Here is a 24018-nt window from a genome sequence, read left to right as displayed (position 1 = left end):
TCCTACCATGTAACAGGGGCCGACCAATGGCACCGGTAGCCCCTGTCACATAGTAAGGGCAAAGGGCTGCCAGCGCCATTTGATTACTGGCAGCCGACGGCCCAAGAGCAGGAGATAGCTCCCGGGAACCCCCTGGACCACCAGGGACTTTTGGCAAGTCTTGCGGGGGGGGGGGGGGTAAGGAGGATTGGGGGTTGTAATTAAGTACATTTGAAGGGATGGGGTAGCTGGGTTGTTTTTTTTCACGAAAGAACGATAAAAGTTTTCTGATCCGGGGAGTGGACCGAAATGGCCCTCCCCAGACCTGAAAACAAAATGGGGACAAAAAAAACTGTATGCATACCCCTAATTTGCAGTTATGGGAGAAGTGCAGAATAGAGTAAAAGTCCACACAAGGATTTCAATATGATATTCAAAATCATTTTGAATATCATATTGAAATCCTTGTGTGGACTTTTACTCTATTCTGCACTTCTCCCATAACTGTGTATTAAGTGCAGGATTTGCTCCCCTTTTCTGTTTTTGGATTACCCCTAATTTGCTCCAAAAGACGCACAGACCCCCGGGAACAGAGCCAGTTTAGCACACCATTTTATTTTTTTTTTTAATTTCCCCCCCTCTGAATCCTAGGTGCGTCTTATGATCAGATGCGTCTTATGGAGCGAAAAATACAGTAAATAATACATGAAAGTGAATGGTGAACCAAAGCTATTAATTGAGAAGAGGTGGTTGTAACGATACTGGAGGAAGATAAGTCAAAGAGTTAGTTTGATAGAATGAACTAGAGAGAGATGGTTCATTGGGAGACCTGTACAGAACAATTTGCTGTAGTTTAAGGATAAGATGATAAAGTGGATAAGGGTTTTGGTGGTGTGACCAGAAGGAAAAAAACTGATTTTTAATGATGTTTAGAAATAAGAAATGGCAATTCTTGCTCTGACAAAATTGCTTCCACTGTCAGCCTTAGCCTTTTTCCATTTCAGAGTGAGAATGGCAGATACTCCGATGCAAATGTTTGCAATAACTATCTGACAAACTGTGAAGTCCTACAAAAAGTCTGGAAAAGCAGTTGTGACTGCATATAAAAATATAACTTTTACAAGCTATGCTTTAAGAATAAATCATATGCATTATTTAGTAAGACTGCAGAGGATTTATCAAGACAAGTATAAAACTGGCACTCCATAAGTTTTTATCTTACAAGAAAGAGGAGGCCACACTCCTTTCTCCTCCTCTAATAATCAGCAACGTCTGTAAGTAGTCCACTGTCAGAATAAAGACAAACTTATTTGCTCCCAACCCTGTGACCTTGAGGATATTACTTTCAATATTGCCATTGTGTATTTCTTTTCAATGGTGTCCATTTAGCAGGTTGCCATCTGAAACCTGATGTGATACAATGTACATACAAGAAATTCATCTACTTTTTGTGATTTGATGGGTACTTGTGACCTGGACGAGCCACTGTCAGAGACAGGATCCTGGGCATGATGGACCTTGATCTAACCAGCATGGCATATCTTATTTAAGCTAGCAATGACAAACTGAAGGGCATCTAAAGCAAAAGGAAATTTAAAGAGTTTACTCAAGTTCCAGTATGGTGAGCTTAAAATATGAGAACATGGAATAAGACAGGCAGAGCTCCAAAGTTTCAATACGTGGATGAGATAATGGTGAAGGGAAGAAGGATTCAGTTTTGTAAGAAACTGGGGAAACTTTTGAGGAAGGGGGAGACTTTTCCAAAAGGATGGGCTCCACCTTAACCAGAGTGGAATCAAGCTGCTGGTACAAACTTTGAAAAGCAAGTGTTGCTTACCTGTAACAGGTGTACTCACAGGACAGCAGGATGTTAGTCCTCACATATGGGTGACATCATCAGGATGGAGCCCAATCACGGAAAACTTCTGTCAAAGTTTCCAGAACTTTGAATGGCCCCTACTGGGCATGCCCAGCATGGCACTAACCCTGCAGCCAGCAGGGGTCCCCCTTCAGTCTTATTTTATAGCTACAGGCAGTGCCGAAAAAATAAAACAATAAAGCATTACAAACCCAACACAGCGGGGTGGCGGGCGGGTTTCGTGAGGACTAACATCCTGCTGTCCTGTGAGAACACCTGTTACAGGTAAGCAACACTTGCTTTCTCACAAGACAAGCAGGATGGTAGTCCTCACATATGGGTGAGTACCGAGCTGAGGATGTCCGAGCATGCACCAAATGTACCCAACGGCGTGCAACAGGCAGAACAACTGGGGTGGAATTTGGTAGAGGCTATCCGCACCCCACCGGGCAGGCGGAAGGGTGTTGGTACGTCACGTTGGAAACATGTTACGCAGGACAGATTGGCCAAAGATGGAATCTTGTCTTCCAGCTTTGTCCAAGCAATAGTGGGCTGTGAAAGTGTGGAGTGAGCTCCAGGTGGCAGCCCTGCAAATGTCAGGAAGTGGCACCGACCGGAGGTGTGCTACTGAAGTCGCCAAGGCCCTCACAGAGTGTGCTTTAACACGGTCTTGGAAAGGAATGCCTGCTTGCTGATAGCAAAAAGATATGCAGTCCGCCAACCAGGAGGAAAGAGTTTGTTTACCCACAGGCTGCCCTAATTTGTTGGGATGGAAAGAGACGAATAACTGAGTGCTCTTCCTGTGGGCAACTGTCGGGTCTAGGTAGAACGTTAGAGCCCGTTTACAGTCGAGGGTATGCAGAGCCTGTTCCCCTGGATTGGAGTGGGGCCTGGGAAAGAAAATAGGTAGTATGATGGATTCATTAATGTGAAACTCCGAAACTACCTTAGGCAAGAACCTAGGGTGAGTGCGGAGTACCGCCTGGTCCTGCAGGAGTTTAGTGTAAGGTGGATAGGTAACCAGGGCCTTTAACTCACTAACCCTGTGAGCTGAAGTGATAGCCAAAAGGAAAATCACCTTCCATGTAAGATATTTTAGGTCACAGGAGTGAAGAGGCTCAAATGGAGGTTTCATGAGCCGACCAAGAACCAAATTAAGGTCCCAAGAAGAAGCCGGAGGACGTAAGGGTGGCTTGATATGGAGCAAGCCTTTAAGAAAACGTGTTACGAGGGGTTGCACCGATATAGGGGCATCCCCGACACCTTTATGGAAAGTGGCTACTGCATTGACATGCATTCTGATTGAGGAAGTCTTTAGACCGGATTCCGATAAATGCCAGAGATAGTCCAAAAATCTCGGGATTGGACAGCAAAAGGGATCAAGGGACTGTGAAGAACACCATGATGTATACCTTTTCCAGTTATAGGAATAAGACCTTCTTGTGGAAGGCTTTCGTGAAGCAATGAGGACACGAGAAACCGAATCTGAAAGGTTAAGTGGTTGAAGGATCAACCTTTCAACATCCATGCCGTCAGGGACAAGGCCTGAAGATTGGGATGGCATAGACATCCATCGTTCTGAGTGATCAGAAGAGGGTCCTTTCCCAAGGGAATGTGTCTGTGGATGGAGAGATCCTGGAGTATTGGAAACAACACTTGGCGTGGCCAGTGAGGTGCTATCAGGATCATAGTTCCTTTGTTCTGACGGAGCTTCACGAGAGTTTTCGAGAGAAGAGGAAGGGGAGGATATGCATAAAGCAGCCCGGCTGCCCACGAGAGGGAGAAGGCATCTCTGGGCTGCGAGCGTTCGCTCCGAATGAGGGAGCAGTAATGGTCTACTTTGTGGTTCTGAGGGGACGCAAAGAGGTCTATTTGGGGATAACCCCAGTGTTGGAAGAGAGAGGTGCGGTTGGAAGACATGACTCAGTTTGTCCGCCAAAACATTGTCCACTCCCGGCAAGTAGGTTGCCCTGAGGTACATCGAGTGGGAGAGCGCTTCCGCCCAAATCTGAGCGGCCTCCTGACACAGCAGGGAGGAGCCTGTGCCTCCCTGTTTGTTGATGTACCACATGGCCACCTGGTTGTCCGTCTGAATCAGGATGACGTGATTCGATAGGTAATCCTGAAAAGCTCTGAGAGCATATCGCATTGCTCGAAGCTCCAGGAAATTTATCTAGTGTTTGGATTCCTCTTGAGACCAAGATCCTTGTGTCTGTAGATCGTTTACATGAGCTCCCCAGCCAAGGTTGGAAGCGTCGGTGGTGAGAATGAGTTGAGGGTCTGGTAGATGAAAAGGTAGTCCCTGGAAGAGATTGTTCTGATCTTTCCACCAGGCGAGAGACAGACGGAGTGCGTCGGTGATGTGGACAATGGTTGAGAGAGACTGAGTCGCTTGAGTCCATTGTGACCGTAAAGTCCAATGCATGACTCTCATGGCCAGACGGGCCATTGGAGTGAGATGGACTGAGGACGCCATGTGTCCGAGAAGGACAAGGAACTGCCGAGCAGTCGCTGTGTACTGAGACTGCAACTGGTGAGCGAGAGACACGAGGGTTTGAACTCGTTGTTGAGGTAGGAATTTCTCGTAATTGACGAGAAATCCTAGAGAAATTTGAGTGTGTAGGGTCAAATTCAGGGACGATCGAGCTGCTTGCTGGGTTGGGGCCCTGATTAACCAGTAGTCTAAATAGGGGTAGATGTGAACACCTTCTTTCCGGAGGAAGGCTGCGACAACTACGAGACATTTGGTAAAGACTCGTGGAGCTGACGCTAGGCCGAATGGAAGCATCTGGTATTGGTAGTGCTTTGGGCCTACTAAAAAACGGAGGTACTTGTGATGAGCTGGAGCTATTGCAATGTGGGTGTATGCGTCCTGGAGGTCTAGAGAGCAGAGCCAGTCTCCTCTTTGTAGAAGAGGTAGAAGGGAGCACAAGGTTACCATTTTGAACTTTTCCCGCTGGAGGTACTTGTTGAGGGCACTTAGGTCCAGAATTGGACGAAGGCCCCCGGATTTTTTGGGGATCAAAAAGTACCGGGAATAGAACCCTAGGCCTTGCTGCGAAGGAGGAACGGGTTCTATTGCTCTTAACTGGAGAAGAAGGGAGACCTCCTGCTCCAGAAGGACAGAGTGGTCGGATACTCCCCACACTTGTAGCGGCAGGGAGTCCGATGGAACAGCAAGAAAATTCAGATGGTAACCCTGAGCAACGATTGCCAGCACACATTGGTCGGTTGTGATAGCTTGCCACATTCCATGAAAGTGGCATAGTCGACCTCCCACTGGTATGGTTGGCAGAGGGATCAGGCTGCTGCTCTCGAAGTGAAAGTCATAAATCTAAAACAGGCCCCGGTTGGGGAGCTGCTTGAGATTTTTGTTTGCGAGGCTGGTGAGGCTGGGACTTATGATAGGTCCTTGTCACTCGGGTCCTTGTCGGTGGAGGATAGTACTTCCTTGGCCGGAAAGAAAGACTTCTTAGGGTCCTTCTTGGAGGGCTGTCTAGACGGGAAGTCAGAAGGTATCGATGAGAGCTGTTTGAAGGTCTCATGATGATCCTTTAAATCAGCCACTATTTGCTGAATCTGTTCACCGAATAAATTGTCACCAATACAAGGCAGGTCGGAGAGCCTGTCTTGTACTTCTGGGCGAAGGTCTGAAGACTTGAGCCAGGCGTAACGCCATGCCAAAATGGCAGTCGCAGACACTCTAGTGGAGGTGTCGAAGATATCGTAAGCTGTTCTTATTTTGTGTTTCCCTGCTTCAAAGCCCTTGTTGACAAGGGTTTGAAGATGTTCTTGAAATTGGTCAGGCAGGGTTTCAGAGAAGTCCTGTATCTGTTTGAAAATGACCCTGTTGTATTGGGTCATGTACAGCTGGTAAGCAGCAATTCTAGAGATGAGCATAGCCCCTTGGAACACTCGTCGACCAATATTGTCTAGGAATTTGTGTTCTTTGACAGGAGGGATAGAGGAGTGTGGCTTTGTTCTTTTTGCCTTCTTCTGAGCTGACTCTACCACAACTGAGTGGTGGTCAAGCTGAGACTTTTGAAAGCCCGGGACTCACTGTACTAGATAAGTAGTGTCAGCCTTCCTGTGTACTGGGGCTACGGATCCAGGATTTTACCAATTCCTTTTAAGGAGATCAAGAAGAACTTGATGAATGGGAATAGAGGTGATCACTTTAGGGGCATCCAGGAATTGGAGAAGCTCCATCATCTGGTGCCTATCATCTTGTTCCGTCTGAAGTTGAAAAGGGACCATCTTAGACATTTCCTTCACAAAATTAATGAAAGAGAGGTCCTCTGGAGGAGAATGCTTTCTACTTTCAGTAGGAGAAGGAGGTGAAGGTAAATCATCGGTGTCTATGGAGGTATCATCACCCCAAGAGTCATAAGGATCAACAGGCTGATCTGTAGGATGAGAGGGTGGTTGGATACCCGAAGGGCCTGACTGAGGCTCCGAGAAAATCGAAGGAATCGCCAAGGGCACCGTGGACACCTTGGGGGGCATCGGTGCCGGCATCGATGGTGCCGATGTGCGTATCGCCCCCGATGAGTGAATCGGTGGTGAGGGACAGCATGGCATCGATGGCTGAGGTACTACCCCCGAAGGAGGAATGCGGAACGGTGTTTCTCCTCCCGATGAAGCAGTCATCGGGGAGGGCACAGGAGCCATCGGAGACCCGGGAAGCATTGGTGGAAGGGTAGTCATGAGCGCCTCCATCCGGGAAAGCAGCGGTGCCAGTGCTACTGGAATCGGATCAGTGACCTGTTGCACTCTCGCTGCCGGTGTCGGAGGGACCTGGAGTCGTTGCATCGCTTTGTCGATGGCCTCCTGGACCAGCCGGTCCAGTTCTTCCCGGAGACCTGGGGCAATCAGCTCCGGCTCCGTGACGGAAGAGGGAGGCTGAGGCACAGTCGGAGGGACCACCTTTACAGGCGGAATCGCGACTCCCAAACCCCGATCGGGTGAGGGTGGCCTCGATGTCCCCAGTCGCAGGAGTGGTCGGTGCCGCTCCTGGACAGGGCTTCTTCAACGGTGGCTCGGACGGTGGCGAGGTCGATGATTTCACTCCCTCGATGGTCTGAGACCTACGGTGCCGATGGCGATGCTTCTCCCTATGATCTCCTCGATCTTGAGGGGGAGGTACGGGAGTTGATGGCCGTGAAGACGTCAATGGCGGGCGGTCACTGGACGGCTGTCGATGGACCGACTTCGACGGTGCCGGTTCTGAGGACGTCGATGTGATGGACGGCATTGAGGTGTGAGCACGGAAGAGGAGTCCCATCTCCTCCATTCTGGCTTTGCGACCCTTAGGTGTCATGAGGGCACACTTGGTGCAAGTTAGGACATCATGCTCACGGCCTAGGCACAAAACACAGACTCCATAAGGGTCTGTGATAGACATGGTACGACTACAGTCCAGGCACCGACGAAACCCCAATGCCATGGCCATGGAAAAATCGAGCCGCAGTACAGTCGACGGCCAGTAGGCCGCAAGGGCCAAACTCAACGGTAACCGACAAAAAACGGTGAAAAAACTTACCGGAGTACAGCGGTCGAAGAAAGCTAGAGGGGGGACCCCTGTGGGGTGAAGTATTTTTAATTAATTCCGTTAGGAAAAATTCCTGTCAGGAATCAGTTCAGTGCTCCTAAACCGCGAGGCTACTGCTGCGCGGAAAAAAGAAGACTGACCGGTGTCAGCTGGCTGCAGAGTTAGTGCCATGCTGGGCATGCCCAGTAGGGGCCAGTCAAAGTTCTGGAAACTTTGACAGAAGTTTTCCGTGATTGGGCTCCATCCTGATGATGTCATCCATATGTGAGGACTACCATCCTGCTTGTCCTGTGAGAAAGGAGATACAGCAGCTTTTAAACTAGAACAAGGGGGAAAGCCAACAGTCACTCAGAAGTGCATTGTTCAGAGGAATGTATCCTTGAAGGATACTAATGAAACAGGAGAGTTAGGGCAACCCAACAGAGAGGTTCCAATAAAAGCAAACGTAGTCCGTGTGCCTATATGTAAAAAATCACCTGAGCCAAATATTTCCAAATTATCCCTATCAACTGAAAAGCAGGTTGCTAATACAAACAAAAAAAACCACACTTTGAAATGTCTGCATGCCAATGCCAGAAGTCTAAGAAGTAAGATGGGAGAGTTAGAGTGTATAGCAGTAAATGATGAGATTGACATAATTGGCATCACAGAGACCTGGTGAAAGGAGGATAACCATATATCAGGGTACAAATTATATCACATACAACAGACAAAATGCTCAATAGAATCTATATGGGTAGAAATCCAATGTGTGTTGGGAAGAGTACAGTGAAAGGAGTATACTACCGTCCACCTGGACAAAATGGTCAGACAGATGATGAAATGCTAAGAGAAATCAGGGAAGCTAACCAATTTGGCACTGCAGTAATAATTGGAGATTTCAATTACCCCAATATTGACTGGGTAAATGTAACATCAGGACTGGGTAAATGTAACATCAGGACATGCTAGAGACAAAGTTCCTGGATGTAATAAGCTACTGTTTCATGGAGCAATTGGATCAGGAACCAACGAGAGAGGGAGCTTTTTAGATTTAATTCTTAGTGGAACGCCAGATTTCGTGAAAAAGATAACGGTGGTGGGGCCACTTGGCAATAGTGATCATAACATGATCAAATTTAAATTAACTGAAAAGGGAACAATATGTAACTCTTCAGCCTTAACATTACATTTTCAAAAGAGAAACTTTGATAAAATGAGGAAAAGAATTAGAAAAAAACTAAAATGTGCAGCTGCAAAAGTTAAAAGTGTTCAACAGGCATTGACATTGTTTAAAAATGCAATCCTAGACATTCAGTCCAGATGTATTCCATGCATTAAGAAAGGTGGAAGGAAAGCAAAACGATTACTGGCATGGTTAAAAGGTGAGGTGAAAGAGGCTATTTCAGCCAAGAAAATATCCTTCAAAAATTGGAAGGATCCATCTGAAGAAAATAGGAAAAACATAAACATTATCAAGTTAAGAGTAAAACATTGATGAGACAGGCCCAAGAGAGAATTTGAAATGAAGTTGGCAATAGAGGCAAAAATGTTAAGATTACTTACCTGGTAATCTCCTTTTCCTTAGTGTATGCAGATGGACTCAAAACAAATGGGTATAGTGTGCTCGTGCTAGCAGTTGGAGACGGATCTGACGTCAGCACGGGTACATATACCCCCACAGGAAGTGAAGCAATTCAGTAATCTTCCTTGCAAAAGCTGTTATAGCCATATGTGTACTGACCGATCGATTAATCAACAGGATTACCCTGACCAATTGATGGTAGCTGGAGACCGCCAGGGTTCTCAACCGGAAGGCGTCGACACCCGGCATGGTGGGAGCCCTATCATAAGCAAAACATGGCTTACCTTGAGTCAGCGAATACCCATGTATATCGGCAGCCGGGCAATGCTGAGTCCATCTGCATACACTAAGGAAAAGGAGATTACCAGGTAAGTAATCTTAACATTTCCTGCGTGTAGCAGATGGACTCAAAACAAATGGGATGTACAAAAGCTACTCCCGGACTGGGCGGGAGGCTGCCCGAGGACCGTGTAGGATCACCCTCGCAAATGCTGTGTCCTCCCTGGCCTGAACGTCCAGACGGTAGAACCTGGTGAAGGTATGGAGGGAGGATCACGTCGCCGCTTTACATATCTCTGCAGGCGACAGCAGCTTAGCTTCTGCCCAAGAGGCCGATTGTGCTCTGGTAGAATGAGCCTTGACCTGTAGAGGTGGTGGTTTTCCTGCCTCTACGTAGGCTGCCTTGATAACTTCCTTAATCCAGCGGGTGATGGTCGGCCATGAGGCTGCTTCCCCTTGCTTCTTCCCGCTGTGCAGGACGAACAGGTGGTCCGTCTTTCGTACTGCTTCTGACATTTCCAGGTATCTGGACAGCAGTCTGCCGATGTCGAGATGACGTAGCATTCGACCTTCTTCCGATTTCTTCAAACCTTCCGTGGTAGGCAAGGATATGGTTTGGTTGAGGTGAAAGTGGGAGATCACTTTAGGTAAAAAGGAAGGAACTGTACGAAGATGGACAGCCTCTGGAGTGATTCTAAGAAATGGATCATGACAGGATAGTGCTTGTAGCTCTGAGATGCGGCGGGCTGAACACACAGCCAGCAAGAACACCATCTTCAAGGTTAACAAACGGAGAGACATGCCTCAAAGGAGCCTGAAGGCTGATCCCGCTAGAAATTCCAATACTAAGTTAAGGTTCCACAAGGGCACTGGCCACTTCAGTGGCGGGCGAATGTGTTTAACTCCTTTCAGGAAGCATGAAACGTCTGGGTGCTGGGCAATGGATTTGCCGTCACGTATGGGACCGTAGCAAGACAGCGCTGCTACCTGTACCTTGATGGAGCTGAGGGAGAGACCCTTCTGAAGTCCATCTTGTAGGAAGTCCAAAATGATAGGAATCTGTGCGGTATGTGAATTGGTGCTGTGAGAATCGCACCAGGCTTCAAAAATTCTCCAGATCCTGATATATGTTAGTGATGTGGAGAACTTGCGTGCTCGGAGGAGTGTATCTATCACCGGCTCTGAGTATCCTCTTTTCTTCAGTCTAGCCCTCTCAATGGCCAGACCGTAAGAGAGAATTGAGCTGGATCCTCATGGAGAATGGCGCCTTGTCTTAGCAGGTCCCGGTATGGAGGCATAGGTAGAGGATTCCCTGCCAGTAGTATTCTCATGTCTGCGTACCAGGGTCTTCTTGGCCAGTCCGGGGCCACTAGAAGAACTAGACCTCGGTGTCGCTGAATCCGGTGAACAATGGCGCCCAACAGGGGCCATGGAGGAAATGCGTATAGCAGGATCCCCTGAGGCCATGGCTGTACCAGGGCATCGATCCCCTGAGCTTGAGCATCCCGCCTGCGGCTGAAATATCTGGGAACTTGAGCATTGGTCCTGTCTGCTAATAGGTCCATGGCTGGCGTCCCCCAGTGATCCACAATTAACTGAAAGGCTGTGGGTGAAAGCTGCCATTCTCCCGGGTTTAGGCATTCTCTGCTGAGGAAGTCTGCCGCAGTGTTGTCCTTCCCGGCGATGTGTTCGGCGGAGATGTCCTGAAGCTTGGCTTCTGCCCAAATCATCAGGGGCGTTATTTCTAGGGACACTCGTTGGCTTCTGGTTCCGCCCTGTCGATTGATGTATGCCACTGTGGTGGCGTTGTCTGACATCACTCTGACCGCTCTGTTTTGAAGTCTATGGGAAAAACGCAGGCACGCTAGCCTGACTGCCCGTGCCTCCAGTCGGTTGATATTCCACCTTGACTCTTCTCTGGTCCACTGCCCTTGAGCGGTGAGCTCCTCGCAGTGCGCTCCCCATCCGTTCAGGCTGGCATCTGTGGTGAGCATAATCCAGGTTGGGGAGGACATTCTTAACCCCCTGCTCAAGTGGCCGGGCTGTAACCACCAGCGTAGTTGCTCCTGCACTCTGGCTGGTAGAGGCAGGTGTATGGTGTAGTCCTGTGATCGTGGACTCCATCGAGATAGAAGGGCGCGTTGAAATGGTCTCATATGAGCCCGCGCCCATGGCACCACCTCCAGGGTGGATGCCATGAGACCGAGGACTTGGAGATAATCTCGAGCTGTGGGCCGGCTGGCGCTCAGCAAGACCGGCAGATGAGTCCGAAGTTTTTATTTTCTCTTGGAGGTCAGGCTGACCTTGTCTTCTTGGGTGTCGAATTGGACCCCTAGGTATTCCAGCCACTGGGATGGCTGCAGGGAACTCTTCTTTATGTTGACTACCCATCCTAGGCTTTCCAGAAGAGCTATAAACTCTGTTGGTTGCCCGGTGACTCTCTTCCAGTGACTTTGCCCTGATCAGCCAATCGTCCAGGTAGGGATGGACGAGGATTCCTTCCTTCCTGAGTGCCGCTGCCACTACAACTGTTACCTTGGTAAAGATCCACGGCGCGGTGGCTAACCCGAAGGGTAAGGCCCGGAACTGGAAGTGCTGATTCAGGACTTTGAAGCGTAAATAGCACTGATGATCCCGATGAATTGGGATATGCAGGTAGGCTTCTGACATATCTAGGGAGGTGAGAAACTCCCCTGGCTGTACTGAATTCTTTACCGACCGTAGAGTTTCCATGCGAAAGCTGGGGACCCGTAGGTGTCGGTTGACTGACTTGAGGTCCAGGACGGGCCTGAAAGTGCCCTCCTTCTTGGGTACTATGAAATAAATGGAATAATGCCCAGAAGGTACCTCTTTCGCAGGTACTGGGATTATGGCTTTTAGGGCCAGGAGCCTCTGTAAGGTCACTTCTAGTGCCACTGCCTTGAGTGGCGAACAAGGAGATTCCACAAACTTGTTCGGCGGAAGCCGAAAGAAATCCAGGTAATATCCTTCCCGGATGATGGCGAGGACCCACTGGTCCGAAGTGATCTCGATCCACCTGCGGTAGAAGAGGGTTAGCCTGCCCCCTATGGCTGCTACCCTCGGATGGGTCGGCTGATTGTCATTGTGGGTTACAGCCGGGGCCAGAACCCGGGCCGGTTCTCTTCTTGGTGTGCTTAGCCCGAAAGGGCTGATTCCTGGCCTGAGAACGAGGTGCTTGATAGCGAGACCTGTAAGGGTTGAAGCGCTGCGAGTTTCTACCTCTGGATGGTCTAGAAACAGAACGCTGGGTCCTCCTTGACCTGTCTTCTGGTAGACGGGGTAACGGAGAAGCACCCCATTTAGTAGCCCAATTCTTAAGGTCGCTGCCGAACAGTAGGGAACCCTTAAAGGGCATTCTTGTGAGTCGAGTCTTGGAGGACGAGTCGGCCGCCCAATTGCGTAGCCAAAGCTGTCTTCTGGCTGCCACTGAGGAGGACACTCCCTTGGCTGCTGTACGGATGAGGTCGGAGGCTGCGTCTTTGAGAAATGCGAGAGCCGATTCCATGTCTTCTCCCGGGGTGTTATTTCTTGCCTGTGATAAACAGGAGCGCGTCACCACGGTGCAGCAAGTCGCGATTCGTAGGGACATGGCTGCTACCTCAAAGGCTTGTTTCAGAATCGTGTCCAAGCGTCGGTCATGCGCATCCTTGAGAGCCGCTCCTCCCTCCACCGGAATGGTGGTGCGTTTCACAATTGCGTTAATTATGGCGTCTACCCTGGGGCACGCCAGCAGTTCCTTGGCTGTCGGATCTAGAGGGTACATGCCAGACAAGGCCCGACCCCCTTTGAATGAGGCCTCCGGTGCCTTCCATTCCAGCTCGATTAGCTGCTGTGCTGCTTGTAGAAAGGGAAAGTGGTGAGCCGTTTGGCGCAGGCCCTCTAGCAGAGGGTTCTGTACAGGGACCCCTGGTGGGTCCTGGCCTGGAATGGCCAGCTCCGATAAGCATTGTGAGACCAGGTCCGGCAGATCTTCTCTCCGAAAGAAGCGTCTCATGGTCCGATATGGTTCTATCTCCGAGGGAAGTTCAGTCTCCTCGGGGGGCTCCTCACTTACCTGGGAGTAATCCGAATCCCCATGATTGGGGCTGTCGGGTGGTGAATGGCTGCGCCTAGGTCTCGAGGGTCCAGGGACCGGATCAACCAGGACGGAAAGACCCATCCGAGGAGCAGACTGCATCTGGACAAAGGCGTGAATCCCCTTAAATAATTCCACCCAGGAAAGCGAAGCCAGATCTGGCTGCAGGGGTACCAGGTCTCTCGGATTCCCTGGCTGCTCGCCGCGGCCTGCTAAGTCCGGAGTGTTCTCTAAGGAACCGCTGGGCTGGGACCGGTCCTGTCCTGGAACCGCCATGGCTTCCTCACATTGGGCACATAGGGAGTCTGCTTCCTCGCTCAGTGTGGCTCTAAGATTGCATGCTGAGCAGAGGCTTAGAGCGTTCATGCCTGATTCTGGAGGTGCCGGCTCTGCAGACGCAGAGGCCTTCTTATGCTCCATTTGACTCAAATGCGGTGTCGTCCTACGATGTGCGCCTAACACAGGCGCATAACAGCCTGAGCCTATGAACGGGCGTCTTATAAACAGCGCGCCTATGAACGGGCGTCTTACGAACAGTGCGCCTATAAACGGGCGTCTTATATAAACGTGCGTCTTATATAAACGTGCGCCTATAGCAGGCGTCTTATAAACAGTGCGCCTATAAACGGGGCGTCTTATAAATGTGCACCTATACCGGGCGTCTTATAAACAGTGCGCCTATAGCAGGCGTCTTATAAATGTGCGCCTATAATCGGGTGTCTTAGCATATGTGCGCCTATCACGTGCGCTCACAACGTGCGCCTATCGCGTGCACGTGCGCCTATCGCGTGCGCTCACAACGTGCTCCTATCGCGTGCGCTCACAACGTGCGCCTATCGCGTGCACGTGCGCCTATCGCGTGCGCTCACAACGTGCGTTTAGCAAGCAAAAGCGCTCAATTAGAAAGGATAAGTAGGCAGGCAAAAAATGGCGACCTCCCAGGCGGGCGGCCTCGTAGGCAGGCCCAATTAGTCCACACTTCCTCGGAGACCAAGTAAAGATGTATGCCTTACCTTGTCTTCGGCGCTTCCCGGCTGCGACCCGGGTGGTCTCCGGCTGTGGGGGGAAAAAGGGAAATACCTTCACCGCCGCGCTTAAGGAAGTGCACCCGCTGCCTCTAGGCCGCGCCCGAACCGCTCGGGGGCCATTTCCACGCCGGGACCGAGGCTGCCTCTAGGCTGCGCCCGAACCGCTCGGGGGCCAAGCCGTGCCCGAGCCCTTCTCACTCGGGGGCTGGGTCCCTGCCACGAACCGGCCACCGGACCGAGGCTCCTACCTCCGAGGGATCACGGAAGTCAGCTCGGGAAACTCAACTGGGTGAGTGACCGCCTGGTATCACCACAGGAGTGCGGGGCTCGTCTTCAGTAGATTTCTTCTAAGAATTTAGTCGATAGAATTTGGAAAACACGCTCAGCGAGCGTGGGTAGCTCCAAACTGCTTTGGAGACGGAAATTACTGAATTGCTTTACTTCCTGTGGGGGTATATGTACCCGTGCTGACATCAGATCCATCTCCAACTGCTAGCACGAGCACACTATACCCATTTGTTTTGAGTCCATCTGCTACACGCTAGGAAACTCATAATAAAACTTTTTCAAATATATCTGAAGCAAGAAAACTGTCAGGGAGTCGGTTGGACAGTTAAATAACTGCATGGGATAAAGGGGTTCTTAGGAAGATCAGGCCATTGCAGAAAGACTAAGGGGTAGATTTCAAAGGTATGAGTGCTACCCGGCAGGCTCACATGGATGCCCGATTTTATAACATGTGTATGCCGGTGTGCACATGTTATAAAATCGGGGGTTGACGTGTTCAAGGGGTACACATTAGTGTAACTTGCGCGCGCTGACGCCCACGTCCTTCTCCCCATTCCCTCCCAGGCCACTCCAATTTCGGAGCGGCCTGGGAAGAATCTTCCCATCCCCCTAAACTAACTTCCCTTCCCCTAACCTCCCCCCTATCCCTAACCTAAATCCCCCCAAACTTTTTAATGTACTTGTTGTGCCTGCCCTGGGGCAGGCACAGGTTGCGCGTGCCTGCAGTCTGCCAGCACGCGATCCCCTGGCACAGTGGCAACTGGCCGCTGTGCTGGGAGCCTCTGACCCCGCTCCACCCCGCCCCTTTTTCGAAGCTCTGAGACATACACGCGTCCCGGGGCTTTATGCGCGTAGGCCTTTTAAAATTCAGGCCTAAATGAATTCTTTGCTTCTGTGTTTACTAATGAGGATGTTGGGAAATACCAGTTCCGGAGATGGTTTTCAAGGTTGATGAGTCAAATGAACTGAACCAAATCACTGTGAACCTGGAAGATGTAGTAGGCAAGATTGACAAACTAAAGAGTAGCAAATCACCTGGACCGGATGGTATGCTTCCCAGGGTTCTGAAGGAACTCAAAAATGAAATGTCAGATCTATTTCATTTTACTTCAAAAATTTATTTCAAAATTTCAAAAATGTATTTCAAAATTTCAAAAATTTATTTCAAAAATGAAATGTCAGATCTATTTTATAATTTTACTTATATAATCTAATCTGTTATTTGTATGCTCTGAATGTTCCTTATTTAATTATCTAATTATGCAAAAATTGTAAAGCCTGTTGCTCAGTTCTGTTATATGTAAACCGACGAGATGTTCCCAACGTTCGTCGGTATATAAAAGTTACTAAATAAATATTAGTTAAAATTTGTAACCTATCATTAAAATCATTCATTGTACCTAAAGACTGGAGGGTGGCCAATGTAAGGTGAGGAGGAATAGCCTAGTGGTTAGAGCAGTAGACTATGAACCAAGAGACCAGGGTTCAAGTCCTGCTGTCGCTCCTTGTGACCTTGGGCAAGTCACTTTTACCCTCGATCTGACCGAGCATGGCAATTTATTTATTTATTTATTTATTTATTTATTTAAAAGAATTTATATACCACTTTATAAAATTAGTTTTTTGTCAAAGTGGTTTACATTAGGAAAAAAAATAATAATAAAAAAGAAAAAGAAAAAGGTAATAAATAAATAAAATTAAAAGTACATAAAATTACTTAGTAGCTGGAAGAAATTCCAGCTAGAAATAAACAAGTATTTACTAAAGTAAATAAAAATAAAACTGTTGCCGTGGAACTTTACTAATAATATGGAAGGAAGGGAAGAAGGTAGAGAAGTGACAAAGTGAGTACGTAAGCTAGGGAACAGATGGGAAACAAAAGGAAGGGAGGGGAAACGAGATGAAAATGAAATGAAAAATATGATGATGACTGTAAATGAAGTGGTGGAGAGGAGTTTATGTTTGTTCTGGAGTAAGTGTTTTAAATGCTAATTGAAAAAGATGGGTTTTGAGTGATTTTTTGAATGGGAAGGATTTGAAATTAAACGAAGAGGGTTGGGAAGGGAATTCCATAAAATGGGTCCAGCTACTGAGAAAGCTCGTTTTCGGGTGACTTCTAGCCTTGCTAATTTAGGAGAGGGGATATCTAGAAGATTTTGGGTAAGAGAACGTAGATGACGGGTAGGTTTGTAGATCCGCAATGATGAGCAAAGCCAGATGGAGGTTGGGTTATGGATCAAGCCATGTATAATAGACAAAATTTCTTATGTTCTTAAGGCTATGTGTCGAAGTTACTATATTTCTAGATTCCACCTTTATAAATTAACATTGTCAACCTGTACAGTCAACTAGATTCCCTTCTTCTGATATATATATGTATTTGAATATTCAGAGATACAAATGAAAAAACAACAGCATATCTAATATGCTGTTATTCAAAATAACATACAATTGGAAATAGAAAAATCAGTAAATTAAAATATTTCATGAGAGACAATAAATATATAAAAGGAGGACATGCTTGTGACTGTGTAAAATAAAAAATATCAAACTGGAATATGAATAATAGGTTTATCACAAATATGTTTTTTAAATCATATCTGAATCATAAATAAATAAATACATACATACATATTTGGGCCCTAAGAGATGAAAATGTTTCCAGACAACTGGTAATGGAACCCATACAGGAAGGGACAATACTAGACCTGGTGCTTACCAATGGGGTCAGTATCTCTGATGTTGTAGCTGATGATCATCTGGGATGCAGTGATCAGATGGTATGATTCATTAGAGCACAAGAGATGAAGGTTCATTCGAAGGAGAGAGTCCTAAACTTTAGGAAAACTAACTTTATTAAAATAAGAGACGACCTCAAGGTGTCATTAACTGGATGGGCAAACTTAGGGAAGTAGAAGAGCAATGGGCACTACTAAAGGGAGATATTGTAAGAGTGACTAATCTTTTTGTTAGAAAAGTAAATAAAGGAGAGTAAAATAGAAAACCATAGCAACCTCTTAAGTAGCAGCTGGAAAAATAAGGGATGAAAGGTTAGTATTCCTAAACTACAATAGATCACAGAAAGGAAGAACAACATCTAGAAACATGAAGAGAAACTGGGAAAGTAATCAGAAATGCAAAAATTAAAATAAAAGAAAAAATAGAAAATACGGTAAAATGAAGGGAGAAAGGTTTTTTTTTTTAGATATATTAGTGCCAGAAGGGAGTACAAAAGTGGCATTGTGAGACTCAGAGATGAAGGGGAGGAATATGTAGAGGCCAATGAGGAAAAAGTAAAATTGCGTAACAAATATTTCTGTTCGGTGTTCACTGTGGAAGGGCCTGGATAGGACCGCATAAAACAAACAAAAATAAGATTGGAAATGAAGTAAGGTTAAACTATAATTACCTGATAATTTTCTTTCCTTGAGTCCTGATAGACCAGGCATTATGTATGTGATTTCCCTCCTTCATGGCCAACAAAGACAGAGGGCACATCTCTTTTAAGACTTCATTCTGGGCTATAAGGAGATGTGGTGGTCCTGGCTAATACCAGTAGCCTATTGCCAAAACACTGTGACCACTAGAAATCCCTCTTATGTAATGTTCTTCAGATTGAGCCAAAAGCTATAAATGAAGGAAGGATAGAAAGAGATAGGAGGAGGATGCTGCTGGGCATACCTCACATGATGCCCTTAGTCCCACTGATCCTCATAACCCCAGGTTCTGGAAAGATCTAGCAGGATTCTAGGAAAGAAAATTGTCAAGTAAATAAAATTTGACTTTCCATATCTTCATGGTAGCTCAGTCATTACATGTATGGGGACTACCAAAGCTTTACCTTACTGGGGTGAAAGAAAGACAGGGATGTCTTGCCAATCCTTGCCTTGAAGGTAGTGTCTGCCTTGATCTGTGTAACCAATCTATAGTGTTCATCGAGAAGATGCAAGGATGACCATGCCGCTACGTTGCTGATTTCTTCAGGCAAGGCTGAGCAGCCTCTGCTGGGGATGAGGCTTATGCCCTTGTAGAATGAACCCAGAGTTCTACTAGGAGCTGCTAACCTGTAAAAGGTAGGCCAATGCTATTGCCTCCTTGATCTATCTGGCTATGGTGATCTTAGATGCTGCCTGCCTTTTTTGGGGGGCCAAATACCACAAAAAGCTTATCTGTTCTCTTACAACATTAAATATGCCAAGATAACCGATCCACCTCTAATACTCACAGGTTTTAACTTTCTCCTGAAACAAGAACTACAATAAAGACAAGGTCCCTGTTTTTGCTCACCCAATAACACAGTATTCATCTAGTACTAGTAATTTCTATTTATCTCAACCTTTTATTTTATAAACTATATAAATACACTTTAAATAGACATACTTCATGTTTAAAAACACACCACCACCCATTCATCCATCTGAATTCCTACTCATCCACATGCAAACCATACAACCAATAACCCTATATAAACCCCTTTACTTGTTTTAAATAAAACTATTTGTTGCCTGGGCAAAATGCCCTTACTCCAATGAACCTCTAATCAGTCACTTGAACATATCCTTCTTGCTCTCACGCTATCAATTTGACAGTCATATTAGAATCGTTGTCTCTTCCAATCAGAGGAGTTCAATGCTTTGTTACCATGAGACCTTCAGGACCTACTATGATCTCTTTTCAGATGTTGAAAATCACCGCCACTGCTTCGGCTCCACCCGTGTCACCTGTGTACCAGCAAAGCAATCCTTTCTTGTAAGGTTTATTCCTCCTTAGCTTTAATAAACATGAACCATTCTCTGGAGGCAGGGTTATTCGGTATATTGTTGAAAGTTTAATATTCTCCTGACAGCCACTACTTCTGAGGGCTGGTCAGGCCTTTGATTCTTATACTAATTTGAGCAAAAAATGACATACCCAGACCTTGTGAAATTCCTAGATAGGGAGCTCTGCAGGATAAAGTCTGCAGCTTTGAGATGCATCTTAACTGAGCAGATTCCCTTGAGGAAGCATGTCTTCCAAGATAAGACCTTCATGGCTGTCTGCTTTAATGGCTTTAGGGTCCATCTGCCCAAGGCCTTTAGTCCCAACATGAGATCCCAATGGGTGGAACTATGGCCTAATGCACTTTACCCCTATCAGGGAATACCCTATGTCTGGATTTTTTTCTATTTTTTTAAAAATGGGCTGCCAGGTTGCTAAGGATCCAGGAACCACTCTCTGGAATATCCACAGGCCGCTAAGGGTACTGCGGTAGCCATCACTCTCAGGAAGCTCCAGAGGCCCCTAAGGGTATGGGATAGCCATTGTTCTCTGGAGGCTCCACAGAATCCCAGTCATTCAGAGCACAATCAGGGCAGGGCCTGGGAAAATGTTTACAATGGGGAAAAATCAACCTCTAGAGGTTCATGACTCAAGAGTAACAAGGATTCAACCAGGCTGAGGCTGCACCCTGATTCTGGAAACTACGTCCTCTTCATGTGTCCACAGTGGCCAGAGAGAGAGACTACTGGTATTGGTCAGAACCACACCTCCCTTATAGCCCAGAGTGAGGAAATAAAAGAGGTGCATCCTCCGTCTCTGTCAGGCTGTGGAAGAGGGAAATCCCATACGTAATAACTGTTCTAGTAGGAAGATAAGAAAATCTCAATCAATTTTCATAACAGTATGTTTGTGAGGAGCTAGTGAAATTTAAAGCAGATAAGGTGATGGGACTGGATGGGATACATCTGAAGATAGTAAGGGAATTTAGAAATGTTCCAGCAGCTCCTCTGGCTGACCTTTTCAATGCTTCTTTGGTGTAGACAGTAGTTTTGAAGGACTGGAGCCAGGCAGATGTGGCTCCTATTCATAAAAGTGTAAGTAAGGAGGAGGTTAGGAACTACAGGTTGGATAGTTTGACCTCTATGGAAAGCAAATTAATGAAATAGCTGCTAAAACAGAGGGTAGCACAGTTTTTGCAATCCAATGTATTGCAAGATCTGAGGCAGCATGAATCTGAACAATTTCTTTGATTGACCAGAGAGTTGAATCAAGGGCGCATGCTAGATGTAGTGTACCTGGATTTCAGTAATGCCTTTGACATGGTACCGCATAGGAAACTTTTAAATAAATTGAACACCATTGTTATGGGACCTAGAGTAACTGAGTTAGAAACTGGCTTAGCTGGAGGTGACAAATGGAGATTTCTCTGAGGAAGGGGGTGTTACTAACAACATGCCTTAGGGATCAGTCCTTAGACCAGCTCTTTTCAACATTTTTTGTGAGCAACATAGCAAAAGGATTGGTGGGTAAGGTTTGTCTTTTTGTAATGATACCAACATTTTCAACAGGGTGGACAGTCAGGGAAGTGTGAAAAACATGAGGAGAGATCTAGCAAAGCTAGATCTCTTCTGGTTTCCCAGAAGAGATCTAGCAAAGCTAGATCCCTTCTGCTTTCCCTCACTGATAATTTACTTTTGAACCTGGAGAAAAAACAGTCATTCTTACTGGTCCTACTAGACCTATCTTCAGCGTTCGACACGGTAAATCACTCACAACTCCTAGAACAACTATCAAACATAGGAATCAAAGGCACAGCTCTCTGTTGGTTCAAATCGTTCCTATCCAACAGGTTTTACAAGGTCAGAATTAACAACAAGGAATCTGACCCCATCCTATCAGACCAAGGCGTACCACAAGGTTCATCCCTCTCCCCTACACTGTTCAACATTTACCTCCTCCCCCTCTGCCATTTGCTATCTCAACTCAAGCTTACTCATTACCTCTATGCAGACGACATCCAGATCCTAATCCCCATCACAGAATCAATTCAAAAAACCTTCGTCTACTGGGAGAATTGCCTTAAACCAATTAAACAACTACTCTCCAGCCTAAACCTGATTCTAAACTCCAGCAAAACAGAGCTGCTACTAATCTCACACAACCCGAACAACCACCCACCTAGTCAGGCACAAACCTCATCTTTAAACATGGAGCTCTCTGCAGACGTCAGGAATTTAGGAACTTGGCTTGACAATCAACTTAACCTTAAAAAATTCATAAACACAACCACCAAGGACTGCTTCTTTAAACTACAGGTCCTAAAGAAACTAAAGCCACTCCTTCACTTCAATGACTTTCGCCTCATTCTTCAATCCATTATTTTTTCGAAACTTGATTACTGCAACTCAATCTTACTGGGCCTCCCCTCCAACAGCATCAAACCCCTACAGATGGTACAAAACGCCGCAGCCAGAATCCTAACTAACACTAATAGAAGAGACCATATTACCCCCATCTTGAGCTACCTCCACTGGCTACCCATCAAACAGAGAATCATATATAAAACCTTAACCATTATCCATAAAACAATTCATAAAGTCGCACCTATATCTCTACAAACTCAACTTCGCCTACACTCATCGGCCAGACCCATCAGAAGCGCCTACAAAGGCACATTAGTCGCAGCTCCCGCCAAATCAACGCTAAGAAAAAGAGCACTATCCACTGCGGGACCACATCAATGGAATGCGCTCCCACCAGACATAAGACTCGAACCCAATCTACCAGAGTTCAAAAAAAGGTTAAAAACCTGGCTCTTCAGGCAAGCGTTCCAATTCCCAGAGTGTAACTAGGCACCTCCTCCTATCTTTCAGATCCAACCATTGCAAGGTGTCACAAACTCATTGACACTCAATTTCATACACGGACTTGATTATTCGCAATATCTATTTATTTAAGTCATCCTTCTCATATTATATTATTTAACCGATTACTTGCAGACTATATATGCTACTAAAGTTCCTTGTAAAATGTGTACACGAATTATGTTATAATAATATTATCTGTTTGTTAAATACTATTGTTACTTTCACTGTTCCTTGTAATAATGTTCAATAGTTGATTGTTATTGTTCTATGTAAAAAACCCCAGTCAAACCTCCCAGACCAGGGCAACCTTTTCGTTACTTGTAAACCGGATTGATTTGTATTGCATACAGGAATTCCGGTATATAAAAATTAAAAATAAATAAATAAATAAGTGTGAAAAACATGAGGAGAGATCTAGCAAAGCTTGAGGAATTGTCTAGGGTCTGGTAACTAAGATTTAATGCTTAAAAATGCAGAGTAATGCATTTAGGATGCAAAAACCCAAGGGAGACATATAGTATTGGAAGTGAAATTCTTCTAAACATGAAGGATGAGTGGGATGATTCTATCCGATAATGTTAAGGTGGCCAAAGAGGTGGATAAAGTGATGGCAAAAGCTAGAAAGATGCTTGGTTACATAGGGACAGGAATGGTCAGCAGAAAAAGATAGATGGTAATTGCTCCTATATAGGTCCCTGCTGAGACCCTATTTGGAATACTATATATAATTCTGGAGACCACACCTTCAAAAGGATATAAACAAGATGGAGTCTGTCCAGAGGGTGTCTACTAAAATAATCAGTGATTTGTGTTCTAAATCATATGGGGATAGACAAAGATCTAAACATGTACACATTAGAGGAAAGGCAAGTTAGGGGAGATATGACAGATATAAATAAAGCAAAAGTTTCCATGTCCATAAGGTGATCCACTTTCAACAGAAAGGAAGCTAAAGAAAGAAGGGGTCATAGAATGAGGGTAGAAGGAAGTAGACTCAGGAATATTTCTTCACAGAGAGGGTGGTGGATGCATGGAATGGAATGGCCTCCCAGTGGAGGTGGTGGAGACAAAAACAGAAATCAGAATTTTAAAAAGTATGGGTTCTCTAAAGGAGTGGTGGGAACAATAAAACTAAATTTAATTGGGCGGATGAGCAGATTAAATGGGCCATACAGTCTTTATCTGTTGTCATGTTTCTGTACTGGAACAAAGTCCTGATGGACTACAATAATCAAGTCAATACAGAACACCTTTAAAACAAAGCATCATAGAGTAAAACATGTATATAAAATGTTCATAACATAATATTCACAGTTCATATTTAAAGCTGCAAGCGTTTTTTAAACTAACATTAGCGATTCAGCTGCTTTGGAGACTTCATTGTTATGAAACAAAACATTTCGATAAGTGTTATCTTACCAGCAGTAATCCAATAGATGTGGTGGGAGAACAGGAATGTACACATGTTGCCAATACATTGGGTATAACATAGCTGCAGATCCATGAATACAAGCAGTTAACTGTAAGACAAACAAAAATAAATCAAGATATGGATTAAAAAATCTAAGCATGTATGATGAAGAATGGGTTGCACATTTATGACAACACAATATCCAAGTTGGATTGTGCATAGATGTATGGGTCTTGTCCTGCCCTATATGGTATAAGTGACTTCATCCCTAAAACATAGATACTACGGTAGCCCAAATGCGCTCCTGTTTGTGGTGCAGCTATCTTGTCAATTTGTGAT

General features: G+C 46.0%; 1 protein-coding gene across 4 annotated transcripts in view; it reads right to left on the bottom strand.

Annotated features, from left to right (window-relative positions):
- The window catches only part of DENND1A (DENN domain containing 1A), a 1620172-nt gene that overhangs the window by 792753 nt on the left and 803401 nt on the right, over positions 1 to 24018 (bottom strand). For all 4 annotated transcript variants that reach the window (XM_029611167.1, XM_029611164.1, XM_029611165.1 and 1 more), the window contains one exon: positions 23688 to 23788. In XM_029611167.1, coding sequence (XP_029467027.1) covers positions 23688 to 23788 — 101 coding nt within the window. The remainder of the gene's footprint in view (positions 1 to 23687; positions 23789 to 24018) is intronic.

Source organism: Rhinatrema bivittatum, chromosome 8 (assembly GCF_901001135.1).
Source record: "Rhinatrema bivittatum chromosome 8, aRhiBiv1.1, whole genome shotgun sequence".
NCBI lineage: Eukaryota > Metazoa > Chordata > Amphibia > Gymnophiona > Rhinatrematidae > Rhinatrema > Rhinatrema bivittatum.
Note: the sequence above shows the minus strand (reverse complement) of the source record. Positions and strands in the feature narration are given on the sequence as shown.